This window comes from Mytilus trossulus, chromosome 14, assembly GCF_036588685.1.
Source record: "Mytilus trossulus isolate FHL-02 chromosome 14, PNRI_Mtr1.1.1.hap1, whole genome shotgun sequence".
Classification (NCBI taxonomy): Eukaryota; Metazoa; Mollusca; class Bivalvia; order Mytilida; family Mytilidae; genus Mytilus; species Mytilus trossulus.
In genome coordinates this window covers 16,548,186-16,567,950 of record NC_086386.1, presented here as the reverse complement: position 1 = coordinate 16,567,950, position 19,765 = coordinate 16,548,186, and the positions used below count along the sequence as shown (strand labels likewise).

Genomic DNA, 19,765 nt, shown 5'->3' with positions numbered 1-19,765 from the left:
ATCTATCATATGTTTTATTGTATTTGAAATTACTATTTTCAGTAATGGAACTGTTAATTAAGAACGATATCCACATAGTGATAGGACCCTTTGATGATTCTATCGCTGTTGTAACAGAAAAATTAGAAATTCCTTATTTAGCCTTGACCTCTGACCAACATGGGCGACGACTCCGTTCAACATTCCAGTTACTACCTACGTTATCAGACTTTAGTTCAGCCATGTTAGATTTGATAGGGTATTATCAGTGGGATAAAGTTAGTCTGTTCTATGATGATGACCGAGGTAAGATGTTCACATGCACAGAAAACACATTGACTATTCTAAAATTGCTAGGGATTTGAATAAAGAGTAAACGAAAAAATGCTTTATTCTATTCCGTCACTGTTCATTCCCTACAAATATATCAATGGTTCGGGTTTTTTTTTCTCCCAAAAACAACAACATTTAAGGATAATCTAATATCTATATTTGATACATAGTTTAAACAGATAGAATCCTACAATTAGTTAAATTCTTAAAGATGAACACACCATGCCAATTTAATTTAATGAAAAGGTATGGTTAAACAAGCTTTGGATGGAAATACGGGAATGATAGTGTACTAATGTTTTAGTTTTTGCGAACTTTTCGTGCGCTTTGAAATGGTTATTCTTTTTTCTTTCTATTTAAAATTAAAATCTTATAATCTTATTAAGAGAGGTGTTATTTATGAATAATTTGATAACATTAACCGTCAAAATAGAAAATGACAATTGCAAATAACATCCGAATGTCTGAAACTATCATCTTCACAGTAACATGCATGGGTGATAGGGTGACTCGTGGAACAATATACATATGTAAATAAGGTACAGTCTTTTTACGAGTACTTATCCAAATGTTGTTTTGGTGAACCCTCTTTCAAAATACTAGATTTGTTTTTGTTAACCCATAGACATATTAAAACGATGATGATAAGGTATTCAATTATCTAGGTATAATTTATTATGATGAATTATACTTTGCACCTCATTTGTAAGGGTCACAAATGTCATTACGACTTTGCAGTAAGTTGTGATGAAGCTGTGATAATTAGAATACGACCAATTATCAAATGGTTTATTTTCTAACGCATGAAGTGCAAACAAATAAATATTGATAGTTAGTGTATGATGTCAGAAAGTAAATATCTAGTGATGATAACGATATCAACAACTACAAAATGCATGAAGTTTTGTCTGATGATGTTGTCACAAAGAATGCTACAGGTATGAAGGCCTATAAATTATTGATTCCAGTTTGATGATTAAATTCATTTGCGCTCTCTGTGTTGACGTCTCATTCACATATATTCCACATTATACTAGATAACCTTATTGATTGTACTTACAATGAAAAAACATTGTTTTTACAGTTTTGTTGCTGAATGTCATTGCAGCTGTTAATAAGACATTGAATTTCCATAGTTATGCCTTAAAGTGTGGCATTTCAATGTGTATCAGATACATCATAAGAATGATTTGCGAGGATATTCATTTTCATTTTTTCTGGCAACTACGCCTCTGTAAACGTATTTCCTTTATCTTGCATTATGTGTCTTTCTATATTCCATGAGATATCTGTCATAACAATAATTTTGTATATTTTCAGGGGTAGATATGCTTGAAAAATTACTTTCAAATCATGACTTGATGGTAAAATCCTGGCGTGTTGATTCTGTAGGTACAGACGAACAGATCCGAGACCATCTTGTACATATGAGGATTGCATTTGTTCAAACCAGCATTATATTTTGTAATAGAAATAACACATATCAGATTTTAGAGCAGGTAAACTACCAGCGTCAGTACTTAAATACATAAATAATTGCTTAGAATATATAGTCATCAGAAAAGGGTTTTTTAACTACCTAAAATATTTATTTCATACTTGAAAGCAATTGTTTTATTTTTTTCCTATAATATCAAATCTTGTTCTCAAATATTTTTATTTAACCAAAATTAAAAGATACTTCTCAGAAAAGTATTTATATTTTTAGTACCAAATTATTTTTTTCTTAGCTTGTCAGATGTAGCTTAAACCTTATGAAAAGTTGAACCTAATGTTTACTAGTTCTGAAAAGATACCTATTCACCAATCTATCATTATAATTATCGAATTCCTATTATAGTCATTATTAAAAATATTTTTTCGTTATATTAAAGATTTTTAACTTGATTTATTCATTTTTCAATTAACCGTAGACGTTATCCTATCTTAACCGTAATTAATTAAATGGTCAAAATTTCCATGTTTAGTTTAACACTCAATTGTTTTTCTTCAAACGTCATTGAAACGTCCTTGAAATATTTATTCTTAGCTTCAAATTAGATTTTTCGTCATATTTCAGATCACAATTTTCAACTTCGTTTATTCTATTTGCGGTTAACCGTACCCGTTATCCTATCTTAAAAGTATTTAATTAAATGGTCAACATTTTTTCTCAATAGTTTCTTCAAACGTCCTTGAAACGTCCTTGAAAAAAATATATTATTAAAACCGTTACCAGGCACACAACAACTGATTGTCTCACATTAGTCTTAGTTTCAAATTAGCCCAAACTTACCTCACAGAAGTCTGAAAAACTCGTTAATGTTCATTTTAATTTCAAACTTAGAAACTTTGATCAGATTGCTTGAAATTATTGGTAAAATGCAATAGATAAAAATGTACAAGACGTCAAATCCTTTCTTTCAGATGTAAGAACAAATTGCTTTTATGTCTTATTAATTTTATTGACGAGCGTAGATTGGTAGATTACCATACTAACAACACAAGCGTTAGCATTTAAGTGTGTTTATGTGTCTTGAACAAATCTTGCCTGTCTCATTTATTTCTTAAATTAAGTTTGAAGCCCTATATTAACGCAGAAAATTTCTGTAATTTGGGTAAATGGATTGCTATATTTTATTGGCCACATGGTACTTTCCTAATATTCTGCCAGTATGTACGAAGACTAAGCCTTCTGAAGTACAATAACAAGGACAATCAATAGCCTTCTGGCCATTAACTGGAGACATCATCTAGTATCATTCAGAATGTTTCAGATGGTTTCTTAGTACATTGTTTATTGGCGTCTATTTTGTTTAATTATACAATTATTCAAGAAAATGAAACGAAAGGAAATTCATTCAAGAAAATGAAACGAAAGGAAATGATATCAAAATGTTTACTCTTGTGTGTACTTCAAGGAGTAAATATAGCGAAAGTTTCAATTTAATAAAAAATAATGTTACCCAGAAAAACACATGTTGTATGCTTGTATGCTTAAACTAGATTAAAGATACGACATACTAGGAAATCCTTAAAACCATAAAAACAGGAAGCTTAATTATTTTTTTTTAAATGAGGCTGCATATATGAATATATTTTATTTATAAAAATCCTAGTTAAGACGAAGCAAATAACAGTTAATCCTAAGTAAATTTTATATATCTACAGAAAACGTAAAATATAATTGGATAATAGGCACAGGCTTTTCAATGTGATAACAATAAAAAGATATATGTTGGTGAAGTTTTAACCTTGTTATTTATGTCTCCAATCCTTACAATTAAATAAAAACAACACAGTCCTTATTCCTTTGGAGACTTTTGTAGAGTGTAACCATACATCACTGTATGATTAGTCTCACTAATATGGCACAATACGTCCATATGAGAATTGTTTCCAGCAACAGCAGCCAATTTACTTTCATTTTAGCGTCCTCTAGAAAGATCCTTAAAGAAATTACATCAGCTGATTATTTGTACTACTTAAGGTATTTCCTGGAATGTGTCACTTAAAATGTGATGTATTATGTATAATCTTGTGAAGAAATGAATTGCACTTTGTCTAATTTATCTTTGAAAGCGTTTAAAGGTCACATTGCAGATAGCTTAATATTGTTTTCTTTTCTGACAGACATTCATTAATATGCTTTCTGATTATTCTGCTTTTTCATTAGACGATATACATATTATGGCAATGTCTTTATGTTTCATTTTAAAGGCGAGAAGTCTTGCTATGATGTCAAAAAAATATGACTACGTACAAATAATGACAATGCATTTATTTTCTACTCTTTAGGCGAGAAGTCTTGCTATGATGTCAATACCTTATGAGTGGTTCTTTTACGATCCTGTAAGTGATATTTTAAAATACTTAATTAAGATTTGTTTATATTTTTAAAAGCTCTTTTGAACATTGAAAATATAGGAAACATGACGAATTCCAGCAGTTGGACAGGAACTTGTGTTCTTGTATGCATCGTGTTGCTCGTAATTGCTTATATTTCTGTATATCGTTTACGGGGTACCTATCTATGTCATATATTTGTATTCATTTTATTAGAAATAATACGAAAACTGTGAGACAAGTGAACTAGATGCTAAAAAAATTAGCAAACTTCTTTTTAAAAAAAAATGTTTTTTGTCATTTATTGTAATGTAATAAACTAAATTGATTGATTCATGTAAGCGAAACAATCATATAGGTAACAAATTATAGACAGGATTCCTCCATTATTAAACTTTGTGTTTTAAGACCTGATAATTTCATTAACATGACTTAAAAATTATCAATCGTATTTCAGGGCGACCAGCTAGTACATATTTTCAAAGGATTTGAGGATATAACATTTAATTACACAGTATTTAGCTTGATGGAATTTAACAGCCATGTGTATGGTGTAAAGCATCCGGAAGAAAAGTTAAACGTTGCCTTAACCACTGACGCTTTATATATCATTAACCAAACTGTGCCAAGGTTAGATAATAACACTGTGCAAGGAATCAGAAAGGATATGATAAATATCCTCAAACAGGTAAATGAATGACAATTGCAAAAAACGTATTTTATCATATAATTTAGGTTGAAGTAATCGACTCCACAATAATAATTTTGCACTGCATCATTACAATCAAGTGGTGATTTTACCTGAAAAGATACGGAGTTGGTTTTATTCTAAAAAATATATAAATAACAAATAGGTGTTTTATTAATCCTTTTTAAACATTTCTGTTATATGCTCATTGAAATATTGATGGCTAATGACCACGAGTTGGTATACAAATCTCGCCCATTCTAGTATACAAATATATCATGCTTACAAGAGGTATTTGCCAAAAATACCGGTTGAGAGGTACAAATTTCCAGAGCCGTTAGGCGAGGGAAATTTGATTACCTCGAAACCGGTATTTTTGGAAAATACCCCTTGTTAGCATGATATAATTGTTTAATTCCACTGAATGTTCCACTTCAGAAAGTTTATTATAATCCGGTATCATATAAAATTTCGACTTGAATGTGTAAATTTTGTATATACTGCAGCTGTGCTATTTGCGCAGTCAAATTGCATAGACCGTATATTATTTCTTATCATATTTTTTTTTTATGTACAGTCACTGACTGTATATATATCTCCCTTTATATGATAATAAGCCTGATTCTCGGCTGACTTCTACACTTTGTTCATCAGTTTCAGTGAAGCTTAATACAAGTGGATTCCGGTTTTATGTAACCGGTTGACAATTATTTTCCGTTGAGTTTTAATTATGACGTCATTCCCGGAATTTGTACGTCATTCGCTCCAAATTCAATAATGATGCTTTTTATCCTAAATATGTCATCTGGAACCATATATTTAGAATGACGATGAATTTGTCATATTAGAATAGACATAAATTCATTGACTTATTTTTAGACATGGTATTCCCATCTGCCATGGTATTTGCTAGGGTATTTCCCATCTGTCATGGTATTTGCTAGCAAATACCCCGGCACATGGAATTCCCTAATGGCAAATACCCCGGCAGAAAAAAGAAAATCGCAATATATAGAAATTGGTGAAAAATACCATGTTTCTCATCCAATCAAAATACAGCATTATTACATAAGGTGGAATTATAACAAATAACCACGATATATTATCATTTAAAAGAAAATTCATCACAAGTTATCTTTTTTTAAAAGGCATCAATCAATTTGCATTCATACACAACAATCTTATCATAACTCGCTTTTACTAGTATATGTTTATATCATGTTTTCTGTACTTATTGCATATACAAGTCTCGATACTCCAAATGAGCGGGAATTTATTTCAATGAAACTAGTTTTCCTAATACGCAATAAAGAACAGAATTTCAATTATGTAATGTCCTGGAAACTGTAAAGACATGTTGTGAAGATTTTCAAATTAACTCCCATTAAAGAACACACCATAGTGATGCAATAGAAGCAGACAATTTACAGAGATAAAACGAACAAATCTAATAAAGATATCAATTTCAGTAATAATTTAATTACACATATTATCAGAAGTGCGTTCTGCATTAAAATTTGTGCTGTTGCTGATGACGATAATTACAAAACTAAATTACACTTGATAGAAAGCTACGTGCACCTTCAGAAAAGAAGACACATTCTGATAAGCAGAATGTACTTCAATTCGAGATATTATCTAAAATAGTGGACTAGCTGAGATCTACACAAGAAATGCTGTCTTATTAAGTCATTACCAGTTGTGCTACACACGCAATTTTAATTTCGAAGCCATGCAAAAGTTAATAATTTGTAATAACACAGATACTATCAAAGCACGATATATTTGACATGATCAAAGATATGCCATATTTAATTATAATATATGTAGTACTTATTACTTTTTTGTTTTGTTTAAGGAAACATTTGAAGGAATGACCGGACACATTGCATTTGATAATGATGGACAACGTTTCAATTTTACTATATTACTAACAGAGGTTTCTGTGTATAAGAATCGTTTAAAAGAGGTATGTAATTTGGTTAGTGCAGAATATATTGACTTTCGAATTAAAACTTTGAAAGATACACGGGTATATAAACACAAACTTTATAAGGTGATGTTTACATTTATTTTGACCATATTATGTCGATTTGATAACATTCAAATACTATGTACTTTTTGATTTCTTCATAATTTTGTAGAAAACGACGGAATTTACGTCCTTATAAAATCAAGTTACGCTTTACATTTTCTGAACAGGAAAGCATCTTTATAAAAAGAGTACTTAAAAAATCAACTCATGTGTCCTACCAAATTTTCATATATACTCAAACCTTAAAAAAAAATGGCGCACCAACATATATGTTCACTAACTTTAATATTACTTTTCAAATGAGTTTCAATGAATAAGAAATATTTTTGGTACCTTCTTAGTTTGACACTGACAAGCAAAGGGTGAAAAAAAAAGAATTAGCCCATGTTATTGCACTTTTCAAAAGTTCATTCTTTTGAACATTGTACATATCAGTTGAAATTTAACTACCAGAAAGAAAAAAAATTCCTTGAAGTTTATATAAGAATGTGTTTGATTAATTGATCATATCAAAAGGAACGTAACAAAGTATTGTCTTTTCTATTGGTATAAAGATGTTTATTGTTATGGTGTAGTAGAATGACAACCCATTCTAACACTAATTTGAAAGACAAAAACACTTTTTTCTGAACATTTATATTTTGTAATACGTCTTCAACTCCAAAGTAAAACAACCGTAGATCGTGGGTGTGCATAAATCTTGAATACAAAACTCAGTTTGTTATTTCAGAATATATTTATATAAAGTATGATGAATATAATATGGGTATTGTATGACGATATACTACGATAGTTTAAAATATCATTATTTGAATAGCTATTATCCTGATAGTATAATTCTATGGAATTGTTTATTGGACGATCATATGTTTATACTTGTATATGATGTCGATATGTTTCGTGTGTTCATCTTATATCAGAATATGATAAACTAAATAAGGCATGCTACTTTTCGAATACTGACTTCAGTTTGCTTACTTTGTCTTTTACAAGATTGCTGCATCTTATTATACTCAATGAGTTACTAATAGAAATAAAGCTAACATCATTGAGCAAGTGGTAAATGTTACTTAATTTAGATGTTTTGCTAACGCCAAATATTGTTTCCGTTATCATGATTTGCACGTATTTTGTTTTAGTTTTACGGAATACAATTCCTGTTAGTTTTTTGAAAGTTTCGAATCGACGTAATCATTTTGTACAGAAAAATGTTGCAGATGTGATATAATGTTCAAGCAAAAACTAAGTAGACAAATTAAAAACCATGTGCAAATCAACAAAGGTCTTTATGAATAAGTACATGTTAATGTATTTTGCATATAAATATAAAAGATCAAGAAAACAATTTGAGATCCGATATTCAAGATTCAAGATTCGTTTAAACTTAATGTATGTTTATTTATAAATTACAATTCTTGTTATTTAATGTTCCAAGTCGAAAATAATTAATAATGATAATAAAAAATTGATTTGATCTCTACGTCTTCATACTATCATGGTACTTTTTACATGTGCCATTGTAGCAACTAATAGATGTTCAGCCTTTTGTTATGTTGTTTAGTGTGGTTTCTTCGAAGACGAATGTATACATACCACACATCTTGTTGTTAATTTGATGAATGATTTGTGTAATAACAAATATGACAGTCTTATGAACATTCTTTCATGGAACAGCTTCATTGATTATTAAAATTTTGATTAAAACAAAGATTGTTGACTGATTACCTGTGTAATATATTATTTTCTATTTCAAACTTAAAGAAAAGAACTTCAAATCAATAATTGTACACAGCGGGCTCGACATTTGTTTTTAAATCTCGAATAACGGATCTCCTACAATCTCTCTGGTCTTTCAAAGGTTAATCTCGTATATTTTCAAAATAAACAAAGGTATTTAACAGATACGGGTCCATTCAACATCGGGTAACTATAACTAGTTGCACTTCATTTTATTTGCAGTTTGCATTATTATTTGTTTCTCTTATTTGTTTATATAGCTTTGGTTGTCTGTATAAATTGTTTCTAACTAGAGTAGATACTCATAACTTTGATAATTATTTTAGTATGTTATAATGTATACATAGTTTATGTCGTATGGTTTACCCGAAAAACTGAACATTCAAAAAACAGCGAGGAAGTTAAAAAAAATATTTGAAGACAACAACGTCAACACAATTTGAGCTTTGTCAGTAAAAACGCCTAACAGTGAAAACTTTAGATTGAACATATTTTTGGTTTTGACATAAAATTGTATAACTTGCCTAATACACAGATTACAGAATGAATCTTCAAAAACACAAATTTAAATAAAGGAAATGAAAACTATGTATAAGTAGATAATATAAAGCTTACCGATTCAAATAATAGGTATGATAAAAAAAAATTGTTGTTCGAATTACACAGAAACCGATACTGTTTAAGAGGTATCACAATAGTCTATCTTCGCACATTTACCTATATTTAATTCTAACAAAAATATTTCTTTTATATAAGTTATCGGTTGTGTGTTCAGTCGTCTTTAGTTCTTGTTTTTAAGCCATTATGTGTATTATTAGTTTTGCTTATTATATTTTGTGGCTAAGCATATTTTGAATTGCTGTGGTGTGTTATACCGTTAAAATTTAGAAAAAATCTATTGTAAAAATGGATTGTGCAATTGGTTCAACATCATTAGAAGACTAACGATTATAACAAATCTCCGTATCAAGAAAACACGATTGTATGTAACAGAAATATCGTTTCACCTGCAAATTGTTGCAATAGTAAGAGTTCAAATTGTAATTTGCAATATTACGGGTTGACGAGCTTTACAATGCCCATTCATATGTGTTTTCGTGTGTCAATAAAGAATTCTGATATTCTACTTATAGCGTCAAGGATTTTCAACAACATGCAGTATAAGCAACTGCATACAACAAGAAATGAAGTGATCATGATTTATCAATAAGCAATGGAGAAACGTTAATGGTTTAACTTCATTAGCTCGATTTGAATTAGAAAATTTCTGAATTTTACACAACGTTTTGCAGTATATGATGCATAGTTAATAAGTTATTAACATAACTGTGGCAAAGGTGTAAAGTAGGAACTCATGGGTTAACTCGTGGTGCTCTTAAACAGTATGCAGTTTTTGCTCAACAGTCTGACAATAGTTGCTTATACCAAGAAAACATTACTTTTGTTGCCAATTCGTTATCAAGGAAAGAATGATGACATTATGGCTTCAACTAATTAGATACACTTATATGCATTTACAACCGTTTAGTGTAACAGAAATATAAGGAGATGCGGAATGATTGAATCAACCTTGGTCCAACGTTTAAATTAAGTGGATGTAAGCAATTATAGGACTTACGGTCTTCAATCATGAGAATGTCCATAGTCGGCTTTAAAAGGCCCCGACCTGACAAAATGAACCAATAAATCCATGAAGTTTTTCAAAAGGTTTAATATCACTTTTACACAATGATAATAGGGTGTTTATTCATTTTCATTTGATGATGGGTTTTCATGACAAGGGTGAACAAATACAAACGTAATATATATTTATTAATATGATTTATTTAAAGTCTATATTTGGAGATGCAGAAGAAGTCAATGTATATACAACTGAAGATACTACTATGCCAGATTATCGAAAGAAAGACTTGATGTTTGAGACGCTTAAGGTAAAAACTAATTGTTTGGACACTTAAATGATTTATAACTGTTTTTTTTAATTTTGTACTTTTTGACAAAAACTGTATTTATAGAAACTTTTTTAAAAACTAAGATCCAACTCCCCAAAAAACAAAGTCATATTATGCATATCTTTCAATTTCCAATTTAGTTTAAATACTCGCTGGATATTACTACATTATTTGTCCATTGTTGTTTGGGTTTTATATTTTCCTGAAGCAAATAAATCGTTAAAAAGGGCATTAAAGTGCACGAAATTTATAAATTATTTGATATGATTTTGGTTTTTTTGGCTTTTTTTTATTCCAATATCTCCACTTAAGAAAATTGAGAAATTAACAATATATCCACTCAATGGAGGCACACAATTACTATATACATTGTTCTCACGTATTTTTAAATTTAGAGTACGGAAATTTATCAATCGTTGAAAAGTAATCATGCTTTCTTAATCCTACAATGTCAGTATTCAGTTAATAAATTTATATAATATATATGTAGCTAAAGACCGTACTTTGACGTAGAATAGTTTACTTTTACAAATTGTGACTTGGATCTAGAGTTGTCTCAATGGCACTCATACCATCTTCTTTTAACTATATACTTTAATGGCGTTCTGTTATTTAAAAATCAGCGAAAAGTGTTGATATTGAAAATAGTATTGGCTGTATATCCATAGAACATTCATAGTTATAAGAAATATAACTACAATGGATTAAAGAAACAAAGAGGTAGGAACATATTCTATCCTCGACAACAAAACATTATCACCGATTAGCTGGCACGCATAATAGTTCTCAAAGGTACCAGGCGTATAATTTAATACGCCAGACGCACGTTTCGTCAACATAAGACTCATCAGTGACGCTAAGATATAGTTAGAAGGTCAAATAAATACAAAGTTTGAAAGCATTGAGGATCTAAAAATCCAAAAATTGGTGCCAAATACGGTTAAGGTAAAATATGCCTGGTATAAGAAAGGACTGACTACTGGAATGGTGATACGAACGGGGACCACACGCCCACCAGCAGTGGCATCGCCCAAGTGTTTTTGATAGTTATCAAGGGAACATGACTAATACTTTGATACGCCAGACATGTGTTTCGTCTACATAAGACTCGTCAGTGACGCTCAGATCAAAATAGTTAAAAAGCCAAACTAGTTCAAAGTAAGAGCCTCGATAACCCAATAATCCTGATACCAAAACCTGGTGCCACATTATCAAAATGTTAACAAAAGCGCATTCTAACTGTGTGCTTGTATCGTGGTTTGAGGTCTAATTGGTATACCGTATAGCGGATTATTTTCGCGGGGTGTAAATTTTCGCTTATTTTCGCGGATAGAACAAAATCGCCAAAATAAATTCCGCCAATTTAAAAGTGTACATGCAAGGGTTATGTTAAAAATGTTGAATCCGCCAAAATAATAACCGCCAACATTTTTCGTATACCTTATTCAATGAAAATCGCGAAATTTTACACCCGCGAAAATAACCCGCTATACGGTATAACCGACATCTTCATTTTATATGTAAAGTAAGTTGGCATAATGATAATGATCTTAACAAACATGAATAAACATCATACATCACAAGTCAAAGTTGGTGCAAAAGTATCTGTCTATTTTATTTCCAGATTGGTCGCTGGGTTTCTTACAAGGATGGAATGTTTATTCCGAGACTTCAAATGACTGAAAACATTGAAAGAGGAAATAAAACGACACAATTTCCTTTGAGGGGAAGAAAAGCAAGAATAGTCATGATTGAGGTGAGTGGGAATTGTCTTGAGTCATGTATTCTATTTGCATACTGATTATATGAACTACTAACAAGAGAATGTAACTTATGAATGGAAATTGAAATTAGTATTTGCACATAAACTTCCCACAGGAATGTTGTTTTAAGATCTATATCAGCATTTATCGACTAAGTCTACAGTATCCAATACTTGTAAAATATGAATGATGGCAATTAAATGTATACTAAAATTGCACTTGTTATGTATAAGTATTTTATGTAGACGAAACGCGCGTCTGGCGTACTAAATTATAATCCTGGTACCTTTGATAACAATAAGATAGAAAGTATGCTTGTTATTACAATTATAGTCATGTCGAAAGCTAATATTAATGACCACTGTAAAAAAAGAAGCATGAGGAGTGGAGGGAACCGGATTGAATGTGAATATCATTATAAAGTTTCTATAGATCAAAGTTTTAATCTCCTCTAAATATTCTTGAAGTTATTTATTTCAAAAACATTACATCAAAGGTCATTTTTAGAAACATCAAATGAGTTATTATTTCATAAATTCATTGAGAGAAATTAAAATCCGGGTTACATACTAAAACCGAGGGAAACATATCAACTATAAGAGGAATACGATTTAGAAGAAATGCAACAACAAAACAAACAAAAATGAAACATACATAGAAACGAAATATTAGATAACAACTGCCATAGTCTGAGTTGGAGTTCATATTCCCTAAACATGTAATTTATATATTTATTTTAAGTTCGCAAAATCAATTTATTCAAATTTAATGTAAAACTTACAAATAGATATTAAACGTGTAAAAAAAGCAATCGAAATAGTTTAAATTTTAACAAAAACATTGCTTTAGCAAGACGTTAATCATTTGATTAGAATATCAACCCTTTCTGGACAGAGGCATATTTTGATGCAAGACTATTGACGCTGAATGACTACATTTGTATATGCATATTCCAAATTGTTTACAATGAATTGAATGTGAAAGTTGATAATGTTCAAACTCGTAATGGCTCTGATAAATAAATACTCAAATGTATTTCTGTGTCTTTTAGTTTAAAGTGTATAGAAGTAATCGCCATATCACATCTTCTTAATATAATAGTTTTGTAGAAAGACAACTATTCTATCTTAATTCTTATAAAAATTAGTTATTCGTAGAACTGTTGTAGATATATTAAACACAAAATAACAATTGTACAGTTGATATTTATAATATTAACAGGAAAAACCTTTCACCATGCACAAAAAAGATCATGCAAAATATAGCGGCAATGAAAGATTTGAGGGCTATTCGGTTGACCTTATCACAGAAATAGCCAATATGCTACACTTTGAATTTGAAATTTACCTTGTTCATGATGGCAAGTTTGGGACAAAAGAGAAAAATGGAGAATGGAATGGAATGCTTGGAGAACTTTTAAAAGGGGTATGTATTATAGATTACTGATATTGAGTTTGAAAGAATGTAATTTGAACTACTGTTTCAATACCTTTGCTGTTAATTCCCAATTCTGCATTAAATATAGATAGTGTTTTATTTGTCTCGTACATCACTGAAGATACAATAAGTGTCAAAATGTGTATCTCGAACAGTCAAATTGGTACCGTCAATGTTATTATTTCTACTATTTTTCAAATGTTTCTCTTAAAGGGAAATACAAATGTGCTGCATCCTAATTGTGTGGTGTTTTTTTTCCTTTTTCTTGGTTAACAATTTCAACAACAAAAAATAAAGCTAATACTTACTTTACACTTCTGCATGGCTTAAACAGTCATACAAACTTTAAACTTAACTTTTGATGCATCTGTTGAATATGCTAGTATTGTTTTTTTTTAATCAATTGAACTTTATAAATGTCAGCAGTATTATTCACGGTTTCCAAAATTATAATTGAGAAAAAAACACAAAGAATTTGCTATAACTCATGCAAAATCAATGCGGAAAAGCTAACGTCAAAAATGCTGGGTCAATAAATATGACATAAAATGAATAGACAATAATTTACACAAGCCTAGTAGTCATCATTTCAGTGTTGACATGAATGATCGTTTATATGGTCATAATTGTATATCAACAGTTTACAAACGTTAGAATTTTAAAGATACTTAGGCTTTTCTATCTCAGATGTAGATTACATCAAAAGAAAACAGAAAGTTTTAGTCCTCAATGGTCTTCAACTTCGTACTTTATTTTGCTTTTTTATTTTTTTCATTCGAGTGTCACTGATGAGTCATTTAAAGACGAAACGTGCGTCCGACGCGAATACATTTTACATGCTGGTTTACATGATGGGTTAATTTACATAACATTTAGGTTTACCGTGAAATGCCATAACAAGTAAATTGTTTATTATATTTCAGAATGCAACAATGTCTGTGGCTCCTCTTAGTATAAACTCTCTGAGGGAAGAAGCTGTAGATTTTACAAAACCATTCATGACTAGATACATCAGTGTGTTAATGAAAGTACCAATGTCAGAGAGATCCTATTTTGAATTTTTAAATCCTTTACATCCCTTAGTGTGGTTCTGCACATTCGGTGCGTTCGTTGTTGTGAGTCTTGTATTATATATGTTTGAAAAGGTAGGAGCATCACATAGTAAAGACTTGCCAGGCATATCATTTAAAGAAAGTTTTTGGTTTGTGTTTGGATCTTTACTTCAGGGTAGCACAGAAGCTTCACCCTCAACACTTCCAGGACGAATACTAACAAGTGCTTGGTGGTTTTTTGCTTTGATTTTAATTTCTTCTTATACAGCCAATTTGGCAGCTTTTTTAACTGTGAAAAAAATAAATACTCCCATAAAGTCAGTGACAGATTTAGCATCACAAACTACTATAAGATATGGTACTGTTGTAGATAGTGGCATTATGCAATTTTTCAAAAATACAGATATAGAACATTTTGCAAAAATGTGGGCACAGATGAGTGAAATAGACCCTCAAGAATCAATGGTTGCGAATACAAGTGTTGGTTTTAACAAAGTCAAAAAAGGGAATTACGCATTCTTTTGGGATACAGCTGTTAATAAGTATATGACAATTAAAGACTGTGAATTTATGGAAATTGGACCTCATTTTGATCCAAAAGGATTTGGAATTGGAGTTCCACCAGGAGCAACATACAGGGAAGAGTTATCGATGGCAATTTTAAAATTAGGAGATGCAAGTATATTGCATCAACTTGAAAACAAGTAAGTCCTTTTTTACTGCGGTTGTATTTATGTTAGGAAAAAAATCATGCTTACTTACAAAGTCGTAAGCTTATCTAGTTCACTTGCTGGTAACAAATAGAAAAGCAAGACAACTGGATATTAGCAGGAATTTTGAAGATTGGTCCATGCAGAATATCAAATTGCACAATCTTGAGAACACAAACATTGGAGAAACATTAAGTATACCTCAGTCACTAAGTGCAGCTTTGATGACAACAGAAAAGTAGAAATGTCCATTTCCGCCTTCTTATTTATTCTTTATGTGTTTGCGCGAAAATATCGTTTTACTCGGAAAATCTTAAACTTGCGTACCAAATGTTAATGAGAAGGTATGGATTATTAGATTAGTCAAAATGCAATATTGTAACTCATCGAAATGTTAAATTTTTGAGGCATGTTCATAGAGGAAGAACAGTTTAAAGATATCGGAAAATTTGCCTTTTAATTTTACATTTAATTTTCATATTTTTTCTTATCATAGGCAACCATTAAAATCTAGGATGACATATCAAATGCCATTTATCATGTTCAATTATTATATTCGACAACATTTTTATTATTATTTTATATAAAATTGCAAAGTGTTAAATTAAGGAACTAATTTCTTTGTCCTTTTGTTATCATTGATTTTCGAACGTATGATGTCTTTTCGCTAAATCTCGATTTGTTCGTTATATGTATAATTTCTCCTCGACAAAAAAGTAAAGGATAAGATTATGTTGCAAAAAGATTATTCTTGTTGACAGCAACTTGATTTTGCAGGTGGTGGCCACGACGAACGTGTCCAGATGTAACTAAACCCTCTGCAGAAGAAACATCAGAACTTCAAATTGAAAATGTGGCAGGAGTTTTCTTTATTTTATCGGGAGGTATTGTTTGTGCAGCAATAGCTTGTGTTTTTGAATACTTCTCAAAACGTTGTAAAAATCGAGAACGAGAAGTCCAAAAACGAAAGGTGAGATTTACATTATAGATAATGTACACAATATGAAATAATGAAAACTAAATACATCGCGTTCCATATATGTATACCCAGTTTATTCGACCAATATCTCTTCTCTAACTTAAACTGATACAGTAAAGACAAATTACGCACTGTGCTATCAGAACATAGGAATATTGTTCAGTTGAAAATTTACAAAAATGCATTCAAACATATTATTGAAGAACTATTTTTTTAATAACTATTTTTAATGTAGAAAAATATCAGAGTGTACAAAGAGACATGCAAAAACAATACTATGAACAGTAATAAACTTTATTTTTCCCAAAGTTCACACTTTAACTAGTGAATATGTCCAGATTGATTTCAATATTCCTTGAGGGTTTTTTATGCAAGAATTGCATAGTATGCGTTCACAACAAAACGACCGCTTCGATTTAAAGTCATTCACATAATTTGAACATTTTTAATTCAGACAGCATGCTGCAGACTTTTTTTAAGTGAATTTCCATGTGTGTACCTTCTAAAAGATAGATTCATGCTTGAAAACTAAAAGGAAAAGACGACCTTTTTTATATATCTAAAATAAAACATCTACATTCGCATTCAATGCAAACTCTTTTAAAAATTCCTGTCTTCGCTAAGTTCAATATGATGCTTTGTAAAACACATGGGGGAAAGTCCTGCTGGAAATATCGTTCCATTTTGATAGAACCAATATCCCATTAGTAATTGACTTTACAAATGAACAATAAACAACTAATATGATACGGCGACAGTAAAAATTGACCTTAAATTCCTGATATAAGACTGGACAATAGAGTAAATAAGACAAAACAATGAAAAACAAATGAAGTGTCGCATTTCATACAATCAATAAACAAAGACAATCAGACAATTCATTACTCAAGTGTCATTTGTCGTTCCTTCTGATGTGACTGACCGCAATAAAACACAAATTTACCTTCATTAGTTTCCGCTTTGGGACAGAATGTGGGTTCGTCTTATTATCACCGAAACTTCATACACAGACATATAAATATACAACTTAGCTTAACTTGAAATGTCAGAAAAATATAAAATGAAGTATTAATTCATATTTGCACTAATGAATTGGTTTGTTGAATGGAAACTGAGCTTATTAATACCATCTGGCGTTTATGTAGATATAGGAAGATGTGGTGTGAGTGTTTATGTACATGAATAAAACCATTCATTAAATTGATTTAACAAAAATGAGATACAGCCAAGGCTTCATTAGTATACATATCTATGTATATTAATGTATGGTTATAACTGAAAATATAATTCTGTTAACTTGATGGGTCCGTGGCGCTTTTCTAGATTTACTATTATAGAAATGCTCAAACCCAAAAATGTGAAAGCAAATGATGTATATGAACTTGTATACATATATGAACAAAACAGGGAACTTGATAGTAAATTCTTTTTATACAGTTAATTTAAATAATGTTTTTAGATAACGCCTAGTTTGTTTTCGTTCTAATAATCATTGAGTTGAGCTAAAACATAGTGTTTTACTCGATTGTGTCGGGTGGGTTTTAATGAAAATTCATCTTCAGATTTTTGGGTTGCAAATAAACTCAATAACATCATAGATACCAGGATTGAAATTTTATTTATACGTTAGACGCGCGTTTCGTCTTCAAAAGACTCATCAGTGACGCTCGAATTTTAAAAAAAAATGTTAAAAATGCCAAATAAAGTTCAAGGTTGAAGAGCATTGAGGACCAAATATTTGTAAAAGATTTTCCAAATATATCTACAGTAATCTATTCCTGGGTAGAAAATCCTTAGTGTTTCAAATATTCAAAATTTTGTTAACCGAAAATGCTTTTTGTGAAAGCCAAATTAATAGGAAAACCTTTTCAAATGGCTAAAATTTATTACCAGTATGATCATTCAAGAGTATATACACAAATTTAAAAAGGCAAAGGAAACATTGTCATCATAAAAAAAAACAGAATGATAAAAGATATACGCATCGAAGTCATAAATATAATGTATTTCCCCATGATCATAATGGATTTCATAATCACATTTTATCATGCCTCCTATGAACAATTACTGCTAGTAGTAGCTATATTAGACATCATGTACATTATATATTTTTCAGGAAAATAACAGTACTCCAAACCATGTTAATCATAAAGAAAGAGAAAGCTTTTTATGACATACTGGAAGTTGTAGCTAGCGATTTTTGTTCTTCAGATAATGGCGAAGCTTGTAGAATATGTTTAATATCCTCGAGAGTACATATTACGTTACAGCACATCGTTAAAGCTTACGGACTAAAGACCATTTGTTGATATTATATGGTACTTATGAAGCAGTAATTGGAAGGTGTACAGAAAATTATCTTCATGTTTCATGATAAGATGACATTGAGATTCTTTGAAAAAAATATTCCATTTGTGTTATGTTTAAAAGAACGAAATCCGTAAAATAGTTTTTATTATTTCAAGTCAAATGTGATTGTCTGACAACTCCCCTAACTGCTGTAATTTAATCTGCATTTTTAAGACATTGTACCATTGATTTTTATAATTTCCAACGACAAAAGTTATGCTACATTTGAAATAATGATTACCTTCATCTAAATTATGCATAACCGTCGTGAGCTTAGTCTAATACGTTATGTAAGGTTAAGTTCAGAAGATTGATTGAAGAAAGACAAGTTAAGAGTCATTATTTTAAAAAGGGGGACTCTCTGTAAAGCATTGTAATGACAAAAAAAGGGTCTATGCAATTACTGGCCATATATGCAATTCAAAAATTTTAAACCAATACGATAAATGTTCGATTACGCATGATTAAATGGCTATTCAGCGTTATTGAGATGGATATACGTGTATATGAAAACGAGCCAGCAGCGAACTTAAATATCTTTTAATAAAAGGACATCGCAATATTGTAAAGATGACTTGCAGACTTATAGCATTTTATTACAACAAATTAACAAATGGCATTCATGTATTTAAAATTGTCAGTTCAAAATGGTTTGATCAAACTGGAAAGTAAATACTGCATGAATAAAGAAAGGAGTAAAGACAACAGTAGTATACCGATGTTCAAAACTCATATATCGATAGAAAAAAAATCAGGGTGAATCACCTATGTTGATATATTTATATAAACATCGATCATATGATTGCTTCGTTAATATCTAGTTCTCTAGTGGAATATATACCATAGTTTACCATGTATTGGGTTAACATTATACACAAGTTAAATCCAGTATCAGTAACAATGATTATTGAGAGTATTTTGGAAAC

The 19,765-nt window shown here is 30.4% G+C and overlaps 1 protein-coding gene across 2 annotated transcripts in view; it reads left to right on the top strand.

Annotated features, from left to right (window-relative positions):
* LOC134697435 (glutamate receptor ionotropic, kainate 3-like) overlaps positions 1-18,903 on the top strand; it is a 40,242-nt gene extending 21,339 nt beyond the window's left edge. The window contains exons 3-14 of one of the 2 annotated variants that reach the window (XM_063559714.1): positions 43-285; positions 1,633-1,811; positions 4,090-4,143; positions 4,595-4,825; positions 6,684-6,794; positions 8,751-8,783; positions 10,430-10,528; positions 12,174-12,305; positions 13,534-13,737; positions 14,673-15,505; positions 16,289-16,481; positions 18,607-18,903. In XM_063559714.1, the coding sequence (XP_063415784.1) occupies positions 43-285; positions 1,633-1,811; positions 4,090-4,143; positions 4,595-4,825; positions 6,684-6,794; positions 8,751-8,783; positions 10,430-10,528; positions 12,174-12,305; positions 13,534-13,737; positions 14,673-15,505; positions 16,289-16,481; positions 18,607-18,663 (2,369 nt within the window). In that variant the 3' untranslated portion in view covers positions 18,664-18,903. The remainder of the gene's footprint in view (positions 1-42; positions 286-1,632; positions 1,812-4,089; positions 4,144-4,594; positions 4,826-6,683; positions 6,795-8,750; positions 8,784-10,429; positions 10,529-12,173; positions 12,306-13,533; positions 13,738-14,672; positions 15,506-16,288; positions 16,482-18,606) is intronic. The other variant, XM_063559715.1, reaches the window with a different exon arrangement.
* The last annotated feature ends 862 nt before the right edge of the window (positions 18,904-19,765 follow it).